The sequence below is a fragment of the Pyrus communis genome, chromosome 1 (genome assembly GCF_041283825.1).
Source record: "Pyrus communis isolate YQ-2024b chromosome 1, ASM4128382v1, whole genome shotgun sequence".
In the NCBI taxonomy this organism is placed as follows: domain Eukaryota; kingdom Viridiplantae; phylum Streptophyta; class Magnoliopsida; order Rosales; family Rosaceae; genus Pyrus; species Pyrus communis.
The window spans coordinates 1508542-1525203 of record NC_142565.1 but is presented as its reverse complement, the minus strand read 5'-3'; the positions used below and the strand labels follow the sequence as shown (position 1 = coordinate 1525203).

General features: G+C 37.4%; 3 protein-coding genes across 6 annotated transcripts; 1 reads left to right on the top strand and 2 right to left on the bottom strand.

Moving 5' to 3' along the window:
- Positions 1–4852: 4852 nt before the first annotated feature.
- On the top strand, positions 4853–8387 carry LOC137720028 (hydroxyproline O-galactosyltransferase HPGT1). The gene is made up of 12 exons (XM_068459025.2): positions 4853–5259; positions 5402–5465; positions 5853–5902; positions 6016–6209; positions 6409–6472; positions 6573–6645; positions 6765–6888; positions 7010–7097; positions 7204–7254; positions 7538–7609; positions 7696–7808; positions 7961–8387. The coding sequence occupies exons 1-12, from the start codon at positions 5147–5149 to the stop codon at positions 7981–7983; spliced, it is 1029 nt and encodes a 342-aa protein (XP_068315126.2). The 5' UTR covers positions 4853–5146; the 3' UTR covers positions 7984–8387.
- A 102-nt stretch (positions 8388–8489) lies between these two features.
- Positions 8490–10378, bottom strand: LOC137720029 (uncharacterized). 2 transcript variants are annotated; one of them, XM_068459026.2, is made up of 5 exons: positions 9915–10378; positions 9760–9812; positions 9330–9497; positions 8958–9059; positions 8490–8831 (listed from the first exon to the last, which is right to left on the bottom strand). In XM_068459026.2, the coding sequence occupies exons 1-5, from the start codon at positions 10135–10137 to the stop codon at positions 8697–8699; spliced, it is 681 nt and encodes a 226-aa protein (XP_068315127.2). In that variant the 5' UTR covers positions 10138–10378; the 3' UTR covers positions 8490–8696. The 2 variants fall into 2 exon arrangements, with proteins under 2 accessions (XP_068315127.2, XP_068315128.2); XM_068459027.2 differs by having other exon boundaries at positions 9330–9479; positions 9915–10223.
- Positions 10379–10523: 145 nt separating this feature from the next.
- On the bottom strand, positions 10524–14039 carry LOC137720852 (hAT transposon superfamily). Of its 3 annotated transcripts, none has more exons than XM_068459962.2 (4): positions 13845–14039; positions 13049–13144; positions 11136–12791; positions 10524–11057 (listed from the first exon to the last, which is right to left on the bottom strand). In XM_068459962.2, coding segments are annotated over exons 2-4 (2064 nt in total). In that variant the 5' UTR covers positions 13050–13144; positions 13845–14039; the 3' UTR covers positions 10524–10650. The 3 variants fall into 3 exon arrangements, with proteins under 3 accessions (XP_068316063.2, XP_088547498.1, XP_068316064.2); XM_088691372.1 differs by having other exon boundaries at positions 13049–13138; positions 13845–14036; XM_068459963.2 differs by lacking the exon at positions 13845–14039 and having other exon boundaries at positions 13049–13842.
- Positions 14040–16662: the final 2623 nt, after the last annotated feature.

The following is a 16662-nucleotide window of genomic DNA, read 5'->3' as shown; positions in this document are numbered from 1 at the left end:
TACTAGGCCACCACACTACCGGCTGATCCAGAAACACGTTCACGAATATCATCAATATAATGAAAGCAATAATATATACAGAAGATGCGGTCAGTAAAGTAAGAAACATTGAAACACCAAACCATTTAATATAAAGGCCGTATTCAGTGATGATTATACTGTTACAATAGCGACTCCGTAGGCTTTTGCTTTCGGCTTCATCATCATGTTCAGTCACTTCTTTCCAGCATCAGTGCCAAATAGGCGATATGCGGACAATTCATGCGTCTTAGGGAGGCAGATTGTCTTCCCTCCAAGGTGTCATTCACATCCACTTCTACTTATGCGATCAGAGTTAAATCACGTCAATATTTTATATTTCTATTACTTTTTATCTTATTATCTTTATAAAAAATAAATATAAAATGTTCACGTGGTTTAACCGTGATCGCATAAAATAGAAAGAGATGAAAAGGGCCCCAAACAGGAGGGTTGACAATTTGCCTCTGCGTCTTAGACCTCTGGTTGAAGTAGGTCTCCTAATTTTTCATACTCTTATATTAAGGACAGATGCACGTTAGGATCAAGGTGGTCTCAGGACTATTTGGATTGTTAGAAAATATATATGTGAAGGTCTTCTAAAAACTATCTTAATGTTTAGTACCGGGCTTTTTTATGTCAACCAAGTATTTGATGTAATACTTGCTAGGCATATCTCAAAATGTATCGATATCTATCCACATATGCCCAATATAGTGTAACTACTGATAATAATCTCACTAAATGTTGGAAGACATCTCAATAAATAAACTGATTTGCGCTATTTGCACTCTGTTTCTATTTGGAAAACTTAAATCTTTAACAATAGTCTTCCAAGGTTCAAATCCTGAATTCACTTTATTTTGCAAATATCTTAACTTTTTTATCTTTTATTGTATTTTCGACCAAAGAAAGAGAAAAAGGACAACGTCTGCTTTATTATTTAAGGACAAATTTAGTTTTCTAAACATTATTCTATATTCTAACGTGCATGCATGCATGAAAAGAAGAATGAGGATCATCTTCAGATTTTCTTTGTGAAGATTCTAAAATTTTTTAAATTATTTTCGTTCATCGTACATTATGTGATCAGAAATCATTTTAAATTAAATATAAATAATTCATAATAAAAATTGATCGCATAATATAACAAACACGATTTAAAAATCTTTAGAATTATCGGATCCTCCCGGTTAAAAGACAATGGTTCATCAGTCGTGTGTGCAGGCCAGGTATCCAATGGTTCATCAGTCTTTTCAGTCTGTCTTTGTGACAGTGAGAATCTCAAGTGATGTTATCATCCACAGAAATCACATATTTATTTAGCTAAACAATCTATTTTTTTAGGAAAATTAATAAAAATATTTTTTAATTTTAACGATAAAGATAAAATAAAAAGTAAAATAAATAGTATCAGGATTTACTTTTTGGTATAAAAATATGATTTTTAGTTAAAGTAAATAGTACTGTGAACTTTTCGTTAAAACTCTTTTTTTTTTTCTTTTTTTTTCCTCGACTGAGAGGGATTTTTTAATATGTTATGAATACGGTTTAATCACAATATATTAAGTATAATAATATAATTAATTTAAAAATTAAAAAAAAATTCTAACTAATTGTGTTTAACTCCACAACTAAAAAAAATTTCGAGTAAATATTTGTCAAATCCCAAAATTGGGACAACTTTTGTAATTTCATTTAATTAATATTCTTTTGTTTTTGTCCCTATCCATGCTCAAGGTACTTGAAAAGTCTCGCTCTTCTCGACCGTGCAGATCATGCTCTTTTTTATTTATTACAATAAACAATGAATTCGTCATACATAGCATTATTGCTAGATGCTGATAACGTGGGGAATTGGTATTTTCATTGTTTGAAAGCGATACATAACAAATGTTCCACTAGTCAACCCATCACCACCAAATCTTCCAATATAAACCTACGTTGACCTTATGCAACTATTTTTTTTTCAAGTATATTTGGTTTTTGGTTTTGGACATTGGTTCATCTGATCGACAATCAAGTAACGATTAGCAAGTTTAACAAGTGAATGACGTTTTCGATGGTAAATTCTCATGATAAGGTTATTGTGTAATTTAGCTCAATTCCTCCCACTTCTTAATAAAAATATATCATTGTACTAAAATTTATTGTTTGTAGTGGCGTAGCCAGAATTTCTAATAAGGGGAGTCCACCTAACTTTAATGTATTGGATCTCAAATTAATAATAATTATTAAGAATTTACAAGTTTAATAATTACAACCTAATTGTGTTGTCGTTCCAAAATCGTATGATAATAAACTAATGTTAAATATGTTTTATCAAAAAAAAGAGATTGAAAAGATAAATACACAATAACAGTATCAAATGTTGATTTAAATTTACTGAAAAAATCAAACAATTTCAAGACTCACATGTTAATAAATTAAAAAACTTGAGGCAAGAATGAAGTGACATGCACATTTAAGTCAAAGTGTCTTAAACCTCCTATGTAAGATCTCATATCGCCCAGGAGAGTGATTCTTATATGTATTTCCCCATCTCTACCTAGCACGAGGCGTTTTGGGAGCTCACTGGCTTCGAGTTTCATGGGAACTCCGAAGTTAAGCGAGTAGTGCGTGAGAGCAATCCCATGATGGGTGATCCACTGAAAAATTCTCGTGTGAGTTCCTAGAAACAAAATCGTGAGGGCGTGGTCGAGGCTTAAAGCGGACAATAGCGTGCTACGGTGGTGGAGCGGGCCCGGGATGTGATGAACCCCGGGCCGGGGTGTGACATCCTAATCCCAGATACATGATATTATATCATATTTAATGAAGCAAATATTATTGTACAAATAAAAAAAAAATTAAATATAATATATAAGAAGACATATTTCCAAGATATTGAGAAGGGTCAAGTGACCCTTGTTGGCCTTAATTGGCTCAGCCGGTGAATATATGATTTAGCTCAACTCTTCACACCTTCTAATATAAATATATTGTTATATTAAAAATAAATAAATATGAATTTAATTAGGTCAATTTTCTGATAATCCTTGTGCTATAAGTTGGCGTTTTCTGTGATACGGTGATAGAGTAGCCAAATTGCGTTGTGTTACTTCTTAGTCCACTGTCGATCAAAGTGTCCAAAATTACAGTCAAAGATCTACACCCACATCGAAAACATTCGTCGAACTTGGAACTACAAAACAAATAAAAACAAATCATATCGGAATAAATGGTCCGACTTGCACTTATAAGTTACTAGTGAAAACATTTCCATCACACAAATACATGCACACATATATATATATTGGATGTTAATTCGATAAGGTCGGGAAGAAGAAAATGGAGTTATAATTATTGAGCATCAGAAAGATGCATTCATGCCTCTCCAGTCTCACCTAACCAGGACATGTGAGAAACGTTGCTACTGCGAATCTTACTGGAAACGTTGTGCTACTGCTACCACGACCTTACTGCCAGTTTTGCCTATTAGTCAATAATATTTACTTGTATCACTGCTACGTTTGTCACTCCAACCCTCTCTTCTTTTCGTGTTCGTAGTTCGTTGGTGAGTATATATGTTTATGTAATTAGAAATCACCCTTGCTCAACACACCTCAAAACCCTAACCCCCAAAGAAGTGTAAATTAGGACAGTAATCGATGCATGATGAATGAAGCAAGTCCAATTAGGGCTGCAGAGAAAAAGATAGGGAAATTAGTTGCAGATTTAGGCTTATAGCAAAGTTGGTTAAAACAGTATACCTAATCTCTATACTTAAGTTCGAATATTTTTCTCTAATTTAGATGAATAAATTAATACAAATTATTTATCATTTATTTAAATTATTGATCTTGGACTCTAACATTACGTGACAACTATCTGACAAATAGATGATTACATTGATTAGTGATAGTGTGTAGTGGTTATCTTTGCCGGTGAGTAATGGTAGTGGTTAACCTCAGGCTATCAAACCCTTGATTTGATATAATTCATTCATTTGATAAAGACCCACCACTAACCAATATCAACTTAATTACATGCACGTGTACCATTCAATAAGTGTGAATTTAGACTTTTAAGTAGTTAATAATATATTAGGTGAAGTAGGTGTGGCTGTTGGGCTTCACCTGCTCTGATACTATAAGAAAATTGAGGTTTCATCGTTAAATCAATTGACAATATAGAGAGTAACTTAATCTCTTACAAGTCCTTGCATGGTTTGGTCCGTCACCGATATGATACTTTGTCCTCACATCTCTCATGCCCCCTCACATGTAACAAATTTTTAGACTTAACACGTGAACAACACGAATAAAATCACGTAAAGCACGTATCACTCAATATAATTTGTATTTTGGTTTGTCAGATTTTCCACGTCGCTTTCTTCAACCATTGAAATTTGAATGGTTGGCAAAGAAAAGAGAGCATCTTCATCGTTCATTGGGCAGACCCAAAAAAGCAAGTGTTTCCTTTGTGAACATAGAAGCCCAGGAGATAAAAACATTCTAACACTAGAATTGGGCCTCAAGCAAAGTAAGGCTTCAGTGTATTGGGCCTCAAGCAAGACAAAGTAACCCTAATTTTTTAGAAAAACTAATAAAAAAATATTTGAAAACTTTTAATTTTAAAAATAAGAACAAAATAAAGAGTAAAGTGAATAGTACCATGATTAATTTTTTAGTGTAAAAATATAATTTTTTGTTAAATTAAACAGTATAGGAATATTTTCGTTAAAATTCTCTATTTTTTTTTTTTTCTAAATTGGATAAATGATTTTTGTGGTTACAAGACATTCGAAAAAAAGCTCATATGGTAAAAAAGAAAAACAAATTAAAATTAAACCATTGTGGTAAAATCTTTGAGGATTCATGTCCATAACTGATCTGTCATTCGTGCGTTAATCGCTTCACTTGTACGGAAGCAACGCACCCACCAATCTGTCCGTCTGATTATTCTGACATTAAAAATCTCGACTCCAGTCAACTTCTAGATCTGTTTGTTTCCGGACAGTAAAAGTCCACCCCCTCACAATCCATCGTCTTCTCCGAGCTCACTCTGCACTCTGCACACAAACCACTGTTCTATCAGATTACCGAACGGATTGGTTGGGATTTCAGAACCAGCGACGGGAGAGAAAATGCACAGCAGGGGTTCAAGTGCTCGTCTCTCCGGCACCGTTTTCCGATCTCGGATTCCGACCCTCTTGGTCTCCATGTTCGCCACTTTCGCCTCCATCTATATCGCCGGCCGGTTCGTTCTCTTTCTCTTCTCTCTCCCACCTCGTTTGATTTCGCAGAAAATTGGATTGGACCCATGTGATCAATTTTGTTTCTTTCTTTCCCTCCCTTTTTGTTTGATCTGGGAATTCTCTGACATTGATGATTATGTGTAGGCTGTGGCAGGATTCGGAGAGCAGGGTTTATTTGATCAAAGAACTTGATAGGATTACTGGGCAGGTGGGTTTTTCTTGGTTTTGTATCTATGATTGAAATTTCGGTTCTTTTCATACATTGAGTCATGTGGGTGCTTTTGTAAGAAGCACTTCTGCTCATAAAGGCTTTTACTAGAAGTTCCTTTACTTAAAATCCAAGCTTTCTGAACAGCACTTGGAAATGCCCGTAAACACCGTAGAAGTTTTTTCTGCCATTGGTTTTCAGAAATTGCTTTTAGCATTTGCAGAAGCAGTCCTGAACAGGCCGTTAATTTGGTTTTTGAGTCAAAACAATCGGATTTTTTCTTTTTCGGCCAATATTAAGTGCCCTTCTGTACTAGCTCAAACTCAGATGTATATAGATAGTTGAATTACTCGCGAATTAATCACTCGAAACTCATTATTTCTTTAGGGGCGATCCGTCATATCAGTGGATGATACATTGAAAATCATAGCCTGCAGGTAAGATTTAGTCATTTGTTCTATGGTGTAGTTGAAGATTCGTGATTGAGCTTTTAATGATTTTTGGTTTACATATGAATCGATAATTCTGATGTGGGCAATTATGTCGTTAGGGAACAACATAAGAAGTTATCAGCGCTTGAGATGGAGTTGACTGCAGCTAGACAAGAGGGTTTTTCTTTGGGGCGCTCAACAGAGATTAATGGAACTGATTACAAGAGAAGGCCACTAGTGGTGATTGGTATTCTTACAACCTTTGGTCGCAAAAATAATAGGGACGCAATTCGTCAGGCGTGGATGGGAACAGGTACATTACCGATCTTTCTATCCATCACCTATTTTCTCTTCCTTACGTTTAAATTTGTTTTACTGTACCATGGAACGCATATAAATTTGGTCTTGCATATAAATTCTTAAACAATTACAAATAATGTGGAATGTTGTGAAATGGTCTCGTCTAAATGTTTTTGTTCTAGTAAGAATATTGAAGGTTTTAATTTTTGCAGGTGCTGCCTTGAAAAAAATGGAGAATGAGAAGGGAATAGTTGCTCGATTTGTTATTGGACGAAGGTTTGCTTTTCACTATATTCCTTAATTATGTCATGCTCCATGCCAGACTTACTATAACAGTTGTTTAGAGCCCTTCGTCCGATAATATGTTTTCCTGCAGCGCAAATCCTGGGGATAGCTTGGACAGAGCCATTGACAACGAAAACAGGCAAACTAAGGACTTCATTATTCTTGTACGTCTTAGCGGTCATTGAATTAAAGTAAAATTAACTTCCTTTTAATTTGGTACTCATGTGCATCTGGCAAATGTCAGCTTTAGTAACGCGATCATTTTCGCTTGCATTATTGTCAGGATACCCATGTAGAGGCACCTAAAGAGTTCCCAAAGAAGACTAAATTGTTCTTCGCTCATGCTGCTGAAAAATGGAATGCTGAGTTTTACTCCAAAGTCAACGACGATGTTTATGTAAATATTGGTCAGTAACATCATTTACGAAATGGACTCGTTCATTTCACATTTTATGTCATTAGCATTTGTTAACACTGTAGGTTGCTCTTCATGACTTATCGTTTTTTCTTTTGGTCATCTCTGCCCAGATGCTCTGGGAGCTACACTTGCAACTCATCTAGACAAACCTCGTGTTTATATGGGGTGCATGAAATCAGGCGTAGTTTTCTCTGAGCCGTGAGTATAGTCTTTACATTGAAATACAACCTGTTAACAAGATAAGAGGTAAATAACTGCGATGATCTGTAAATTTATCATGTTTATGCTTGCTGGTCTATTTCAGGAGCCAAAAATGGTATGAACCAGAATGGTGGAAGTTTGGGGATAGAAAATCGTAAGTTGCGCCACAACTCATTTCATCACGCAATCAATAGTAAATTATATTTTTGATTACTCATAATAATTATTTATCGGAGAAGAATGTTAGAGTGTTTAACTTCCGAAAACAGTTATTTACGATGATGTCCACAACATGTATGCAAAAAATTGTTAATAACACCCGCTCGAGTAGAACATCTGATAGTTCGCTTTGCACTGACCAGTCATGCATTTTGAGTTCCCCAAATACTTTCCTCTTAAAAGTTTAAAACTGAAAACTATGTTTCTACATCCAACAGATATTTCCGCCACGCTTCAGGTGAGATGTATGTCATATCGCAAGCTTTGGCCAAATTTGTTTCAATCAATAGGTGAGTTTTCTTCTCCGGTGAACTGGTTCCATCATTTGTCATCACTATGAGAGCAGTGACTGAATTGTGGTGAACTGATTTTGCAGAGGTATACTCCATACTTATGCCCACGATGATATCAGTGTCGGATCTTGGTTTATTGGGCTTGATGTTAAACATGTAGATGAAGCCAAGTTTTGTTGCTCCTCTTGGGCGGGAGGTCTCTTTCTCTCCCTCGTGGGCTTATTCTCTCTCTCTCTCTCTCTCTCACGCACAAACACACACACGCACACACGAGAATTACGAGCCACTTCAATTTCATGTGTTACCTCCCCTGAGGTGGTTAATTAACATAAGTCTCTGCTCTCACAGGAGCTATTTGTGCCGGTGTTTGATTTGATTTGTGTTGAGATCGCGGAGAAAATATCAGTGCAGGGAAATGGTTCAAAAGATATTTTCGCGTCCTTAGCGATGTTTGCAGCCAACATGATGTAGAGCTTTTGATATGGATCTCTTGCCCATCAGATGAAACTGGATTTGGCTCACGGCATGTTGTGCGCTGGAGAGCGGGAAGACGGGATTTCGAACAGTCATGATAGTTGTATAGGTTTAATTATACAAATTCGGAGAGATTAGCATAGGATTAGGGTGGAACTTTTGCAGCAGAAGTAGAAATTTCTTCTGTAGTCTTGGAGAACCCCCTAGTTTTTGTGCTGGGTTATTATTTGTTCAAAGAAATAGAAATTTGTGATTTCCTTTTCTCGATTTAATAATAATACGACATGATTAGTTTCCAAAAGCTTGTTAATTATCATGTTTTGCGGAGAAAACTTACACGAGATGATACAATTAGACCGGAATGTTACAGTGATGATGAATGTAAGTCAAATATCATGTCATGTGGAGAAATACTTACATATGACGTGATATTATTAGATTAGGACGTTACGGTTACGCTCGACCTGTGTACTCAATTTTATCCGATGGTCTCCAATCAAAAGTAACATAATGTGTTGCGTACCATCGCAGTGCACATGAGAAAACAAATCTGAAACAAACATCTGTAAGATAACATCGTAAATATGGGAGTAATGTTTCGCGAACGCTCTCAAGATGAACTGTTGAGAAAATGTGCCAGGGCCTTGTCCGTGTCGTTGTCATACATCATTAGGGCTTCAGCAACAGCGTTTGGTGGAAATCCCATCTCTCGTAGAAGGGTGAATGCATTGACGAATTCTCGAACCTATGAGAACAGAAACAAAAGCATTCATGCGGTAAAACAGCTAAGCGTGATCGTAACTATCAGCAACCTTTATCATTGGTATAAATATTCAAGCTTAACGTGCAAGCAAAGAGCTCGAGAAAGCACCTTAGTAGGATTGTCTCCGTAATTTGCTACTGCAAGAGGAACTGCTTCCCGGCTGAGCCCTGAAGCGATATATTTGCTGACAACGGGATCTGTGCCAGAACCCTGCAATACCAAAATTACACAGAAACCTAATTTCAAGAAACAAATCCAGCCAAGAAACATCATGCTCAACTGAAACAAACACAGAAACGGAACCCAATTTCGTAGTAACGGACTTTACATGCTAATGACAGATCTGATACACGGAAAAACTACCTCTCCAAGAAACTCATGTTGGATTCACATTCATTACAAGGCTTGCACAATGAACTACTAACCAGCTACAACGGCAAAGAAAGACAAGATGCGAAAGCAAAAGAGACAATCACATACCGACGAAGGTGGTGGTTCTACAGCCCTCGGTGGTGGAATGTTTTCCAGCCCGAGCTTGGCCCAATTCGGAGTTTCCTTTTCTAATTCAGCCAAGACTTTCCTCTCGAGATCAAAATCGAACTGGAAATTGCTCCGCGGTATATCTCCAAACTGCGATGACAACGGAGGCTAAAAAAAGAGCAAAATCAAGGCCAAACCCAATAGTACGAATCAAACATTATCTTACACAACTTCGTCTAAGTAACTAAATAATCAAAACACATAACTTGATTCTCAATAAACATTTCGCCGATTGACATCTACCCAATTCTTCAAATTTTTAAATTTCAAAACACAGATCAAACATTTACCCAACAATCATGAACATAAAGCAAGCAAAAAAGGGAAACTTTTACAGATTACTTGACAGTAATTTGAAATCAAAGCTTACCGGCGGAGTGATCCGATACTCCGGTTTTAAAGTAACTCGAATGCCCAATCCCGCTGCAATTTCAGCAAAACAAAAATCGATCAATTAAAAAACCCCTTAACCAAAAATTTCAATCAAATTAGGGAAAAATTAGATGATGGTTGGATTCAGCTTACAGGAGGAAGACGAAGGAGGATTTGCGGTTTGGTGTTGGGGCTGGGGACGGCCTGAGTTACCGCCGTACGGGGGCGGGGCCGCCGTGTGGCTCTGTTGACCCACCCGCGGGTACATGGACGACGACGACGGAGGTCCGTACATCGGATGGCTAGACGGCGCCGATGACGTGGCGGGACGGTAGTTCGGCATTTGACCAGACCGAGTTCTGTAATCGTAATCCATTTATCTCACCGGATTTTGTTTCGGAGATTCAGAGAGGAACAAGAAAACCGAGAAAAGCGAACTTTTTCGAGATGAATGCCGCAGAGCGCGTTTTGTTACGCGGGGTTTCTTAAACGACGCGTCGTTTGTGAATCACAAACGAGATGGCATGTGATAAACGACATAGCTCCATGAGTCGACGACATCGAGTAGGAGGTCTCGTTTGCTCACTTCTTATGACCTTTTAGCCACAAAATGAATCAAATGATTGTAGGGAAGCTCAACCTTTATAGCTCCTTACTCGTTCGAACGTTCGTTTCTTGCAACTAACTTCTGAAACTAGCACTTGGACTCGGAGCGCTCCAAAACTTCATTTACCAGCTCTTAAAAAACAGAGAATACTACTATTTAGACCATATAACTAACTTTTTAATACAGATGAATCCTACATCAGTTAAAGTGATGCAAATAACATTACTCGATGCATACATGAGGAAGTATCTTTCAAGGAATAGATACAAGAGGCAATCACAATCATAAACCAAAGATGTGGTCGTTTGAACCAAACATGGCAGCACTAAACTGTCTTGTGTTCAAGTCACCCCCATCCAGAGCAGACCCGAACCGATCAAGCCATTGGGTAGGGCTTGGGCTATCACTCTCCTCCACCCACTCTGATGTCATGTCAATGTCGTCGAATTGAATCGGATCTGCTTCCAGAGCTTTGGTTCTCGTCTGCCTTGCTAACTTGAGGTTGTAGTTTATGTAGACGAGGTCATTGAGTGTTTCTCTATCGATCTTATTGCGCTTCTCCGAGTGAATCTGCTGGAATGCACTCCAGTTCCTCTCGAATGTGAATGTGCTGCAAACTTGGCTGAGTATTCTGATGGCAACACGTTGCAACACGGGTGCAGAATCGCCATATTGTTCCCACCAAAGGCCTAAGGTGCATTACAAGTTAGTTTCCAGATGTAAGAAATAAATACCAAAGTGTGTGTAATTTTGAATTGCATACTTACCAGGTGAAACTACATCTCTTGCTTCCATTGCAAGGCTGCAACCGAACATCCCAGTTGCCTTCGTAAATGTAAATATTTGACTCGTGATGTCGCGTCTCATCTCAGGCACAGGCAGAAGCTTCTCCAGAACTTTAAAGAAGTCCTCCTTTATAGATGTAAGAAATTTGATTTCCGGATTGTATTGGATGCCGGGGTTTAAAAAAGCTGCTGCTGCATGTAGAGGCGAATGGAGTTGATCCCGCCACTTTCTGTCTACAATATCTAAGAAGGTCTTGCACTTATTCTCGTCCATTATATAGTATGTCCTTATCGATTCCTTGGCCCTGGTCATTAGCTCATATATATAACCCACAGCAGGTTTTCCTCCAGACACTTCCCTCAACACTTTGAGAAATGGCTCAGAGATGGCCACACTCTCTTCCACTGCCCTCCAGAAATCATTGTCCTCGACAATGGAAATACACGAAATGCTCTGTGTTTTATTCGCATAAGATGAGTTGTTGCAATACTCAGGGCTGTTGAACATGTGCTTCAACCTTGACCGTTGCTTCAAGATAGATTGCAAGGAGAGGAAGTTGGAAACAGACTTCGTGATGCCGGTTCTAATGAGTTCCTGCCCCCCAGTAAACTTTTTCATCAGATCAAGCATCGGGGCATTGTTATAGATGAACTTCGAAATGGTTTGTGCTTGTAAGATGCATCTATTCACCCAATCTACCTTCGAGAATTCCTCCAAAACAAGATTTAAGCATTGAGAGGCACAAGGAGACACAAAAATGGTTGAATAATTCTGCAAGATATGGTTTGCAACCCCGGTATAGTTGAAACTACTATCCATGATGATCTGCACAACATTTTCCGGGCCAAAATCTTGTATAACAGAATCAAATAAATCCGCCAAGCATTTTGTGTTCTTGAAATACGCAGATGCATCCACCGACTTGTGAAAAAAGGTCCGTGAGGGTGATGAAACCAAAAAGTTTATTAAGGCTCTTGACTTATTGTCAGTCCATGTGTCAGCGATGATGGTGCAACCTGTGGTGGTCCACTCTTTTTCAATATCTTTCGACTGTAGGCTCATTTCAGACTTGATACTTTCCAGCCATGTAGTCTTCAAAGTTTCTGCAGATGGACCTACAAATCCAGGACCACACTTTGTTATGGCATCAATCATTTGCTGATAGGATGAAGAACGGGCTATACTGAAGTCAAGCTTGTTCTCGAAAAAGAACAGCGCAATACTTCTCTCTGCATTCTCATGGCTATTCAAGGGGGGAGGCCCTGAAAGGACCACTGGAGTGACGGTGACATTAGGAAAAACTTTCTGAATTGGAGTTGGTGGTGTGTCCAAAGACACGAGAGGTTTACTAGCAGAGACATTTCCAGTTCCAGGAGATTTCACTTCAACTAATTTTTGCTTTTTACCACTAGGAGTTTCTTTGATCTCGTCCCTTGCTGCTATTATGGTCCTCACCTTATCAGTAACATCGTCTCTTACTTTGCTACACGGATTTACACCCTTACTTGGAAGTCGAGATAGATGATGCTTCAATCTACTAATGCCACCATTCAGAATTCTCTGGCAAAACTTGCATCTCACCTTGTTTCCATCCAATTTATCAGCATATTCCCAACAGGTGTCCTTCTCTCGAACCACTGCTACAACATAACCAGAAAACCAATTCACGTCATCAAAAAATGCAGCAACAAAAACTATTCTGACGAGAAGAACTGAACACAATAATGAAATGATGCGAAGTAAATTTAACAAACGGACATGCTAGTGGCTAACATTGTACTTGATGATGGAATTGTCGATGATGCATAGAGGTTGTGAAGAAAAAAATGAAATCACAATGCTGCAGAGACTACATTCTGAACAAGACGACATCACAGTAGTGCGATGAACTTACTTCTTTCGGGCGCTGTATGTCAACCTACGATGGTGCAAAGCAAAACTCAGCAGAAAGTAGCTGATTATCGGGTCTCTGGTATGCGCATGCCTGCGCCTGTTCCGTTCCATACATTTCAAAAAGGTCAAAAATTAAGAAGCAAAAAGATTGTGGATGAAATTAACATATCAGAAGAATCCTAATGAGCAGAAGCAGATTTGCAGCGCAAGACAAAGTATATAACTTTCATTTCAAAGTGTTTTTCTTTATACGACAAAGCGATATTCTAAACTACTTTAATCTAAACGGGGGGTTTTCAAAATCAGGCAAAGTAGATGGGCACTCGGCCAAGCCAACTAGCCTAACCGACGCCTAGATGCTACAGCTCACTACAACTTCATGTTCAATTGTTCTTCCTTCCTTCCAACACATAAATTTGTAATCTTTGACACTCTAAATCCACAAATCTCCTAAAAAAATTGCTTTAGGAAATTCAAATTTTAAAGCAGAATTTGGCACCCAATGAGTTCAATTCATATCTTTAGGTCCGCCTTCATTTTCCAGGTAAATTTTCCAAGGAAAGTTTTGACATTTTCCAGGAAAGCAACAAAAAGTCCCCGGGGAACAGATAACCCTGCAAACTACCAGCGTTTCTCTCTTCACCTCCATTTTCTCAGTAACCAAACAAACGAATCAAAATCCCAAATTCCAAATCAAAGATTCAATTTCTCAGAGAGATGCAAATGTTTGAAATTGTTGGAGAAATTAAAGAAGCAAATTGACAAGAGAAATAGCGAGAAATTTAAGCAAAACTTACAGAGATAGAGAGAGGAGACTGGTTATTGGTTCTCGACGGAGAGAAAAACGGAGGAGGGCTGATTTTTCAGGGTTTTTCTTTAATTATCGCGATAAATCGGAGCTTTGGGGGTTTCCGTTTTGTATCGCCCGGACTGTGTGCGGATTTAGGTTTTTCTTCTTTATCCTCTCTTTTCTCGTTCCTTCTTTTTTCGACTTTTTTGTTTTTATTTTTATTTTTTGTTAACTTTTGGGTTTCTTTGACGATATATCGCGGTCAGGTTGTGGGCTGTGGGCTTCTACTTCCGAAAATTCATTGCTTTAGGCCTGCCGTGCATATCCATGCCTTCATTTCGTATCAACGATATTTCTCTTTACTTGTAGGTGATAAGTTATGAATTCGGATTTCACGAAACACAATTTTCACCCCTTCCTATCCAGTGTTGATCCTAGTTTTTTAGTGCACTTAATTCATTTCATCTTACCAAACTTAGGTTTTGATTTCTGGAATAATTCGAATCTTATCAAAAACCATCATGATTCTTCACAATTTCAATCCAAGTAAGACTCGACCAAGCAACGCCTAAGTCTGATCCCTTAGTAATCCTTAGTAATCCCACTTTTATTAGGGCTCGGTCAAATCATCCTTTTACGGGTTGAGAATTCACCTGGCATGAAGGATCGCTATTGGGTCGAGACTCAAGAGTCACGACCTTCCTTCTTTACTCATCCCTTCTCGCCCCAAATCTAGTATTTCAGGCTCAAATACATTATATAAAAAATAAATCGGGAATAGCGATTGGCAAGTATGATGTAAAATTGGAGTAGTTTAGAGTGTCGTCTTGTCGAGAAAAAAAATCTCTGTTTCAAGATAAGGAATAATGTAGCAATGTTCCATGAATTTATGACCTTCTTCCAATTTGTTTTTTCAAATGTTAATTTAGTTTCAAGCTCCATTATTCTTCCTAAATTTATCTATTACTAGTTTTACCAAAAAGTTGACAAATTTATCAATTACGATAAATTGACACGTTTTAAAAGATCATAACCAAATTGATATTTGAAGAGGCAAATTTAAATCGTCCTAAGTTTTGGGGGACATTGCTAAAGTAGGTGACCCATTTGATTGTAAGCTTTGGATGCCAAATTGCTAATTATTGACCAGTACAGTATGACTTGGAAAAATGGACAAGGATTGTCTGCCTTCCCACTTTCGGTCTTCTTCCGTGCCCTTCTGTTTGTGTGGTCACGGTTAAACCACGTCAACATTTTATATTACTATTTATTTTATCTTATTATCTCTACCAAAAAAAAGTAATATAAAATGTTGATGTGGCTTAACTGTGACCATACAAAACAAAAGAGCACAGGAAAGCACCGAAAGTGGAAGGATAGACAATCTTTGTCCTGGAAAAATAAATGAATGGCTCTGATTGGTTCTAGTACACTCGTCAGCTCTACATCAGGGCCCACGTTTGTTGTTCTTTTCCCCACGTGGCAACATCTCATGGACCACTGTGACATCGCCTACAAAGCCGTCACCGTTGATTGAAGCCTGTGTCGGCCTAACCTAACAGCAATTTTCGCGCCATCTTCGGTAGGCGTGTGAAATTTCCAATGGGACTAAAGGAATGAAATACACGGATCTATGTGTTCGCATCGAAGAATTCAAAAATCTGGATCAATTATTTTAATTTTACGGTTCTTATTAGTTTATCTGTTGATTTATTTTACACAAATTAAATGTGCGAATCTCTTTTTTTTTTTTTTTTTTTGAACAACCTGAATTTTTAAGTTCACTAGCTCTGTAATTCGAGATTCATAGAGGATCTCGATTGGTATTATGGAGGTTTGGTGAGCAGTGCAAAAGATAGTTGCTAATTTGTCATTATTATTGATTAGTGCCCTTAACAATTTCAATAATTGATGACCTATGCATTAAATTTAAGGAAAACTAATGAAAAGTGTTTGAAACTTTGAGTTTTAACGAACATGATAAAATAAAGGGTAAAATTAATAGTACCAAGATTGACTTTTTAATGTAAAAATATGATTTTTCGTTAAAGTGAACAGTATCAAGAGCTTTTCATTAAAGTTTTCTTAAATTTAACACTAAAATAGGTGATTACTCCCTATGATTAACAATTAAAAATGGAACTGAGTACCAACTTCATAGCCTATGAAATTATGAAAAATTACACACATAAAGAAGTACCTAATCCATTGGACCATTGCATTTTTATTGTCATTTCCAAATCTCTCGTTGAAGAGCTAACAACTGTTAGTATTGCGGTGTTTCGAGGTACATAAACGTATTAAGTTCGGACATCAATAACTCGTCTATTAGGGCTTTCACAACTCATTTATTAGGCCTTTTACAGTGATTTAGATGAGTACGATATTTATATATATATAGACCAGACATCCTTAGTTTGATTTCTACAATGCTACTGCTACCTTAATGCGATTTCAATATATTGGCACCTGACTCACGAGCTTGATATATTAAACTCACGAGTCTAATATATTGAACTCGCTGGTATTGAATCACTATAAAAGTGTGATTCATATATAAGTTCAATAATTAATATTATACTTACTTTTCTCGGCCTACTAGTACTAGATAAGGCCTTAGATGGTGTGAAACCTTTAATAGATCATGACGTAAAGACCGTTGAAGCGGTGATACATTACTCAGTCAAATGTCTCAATGGACCATAACGATACAAGTTAAATGTACTTTAGAAAAATTGCAAACATTGATGACGTACTAAGTTGCTTTAACTAATTTTACACTCGAAGTTCAATGTTTGATTTACTCATCGGAGAAAAAGAAACTA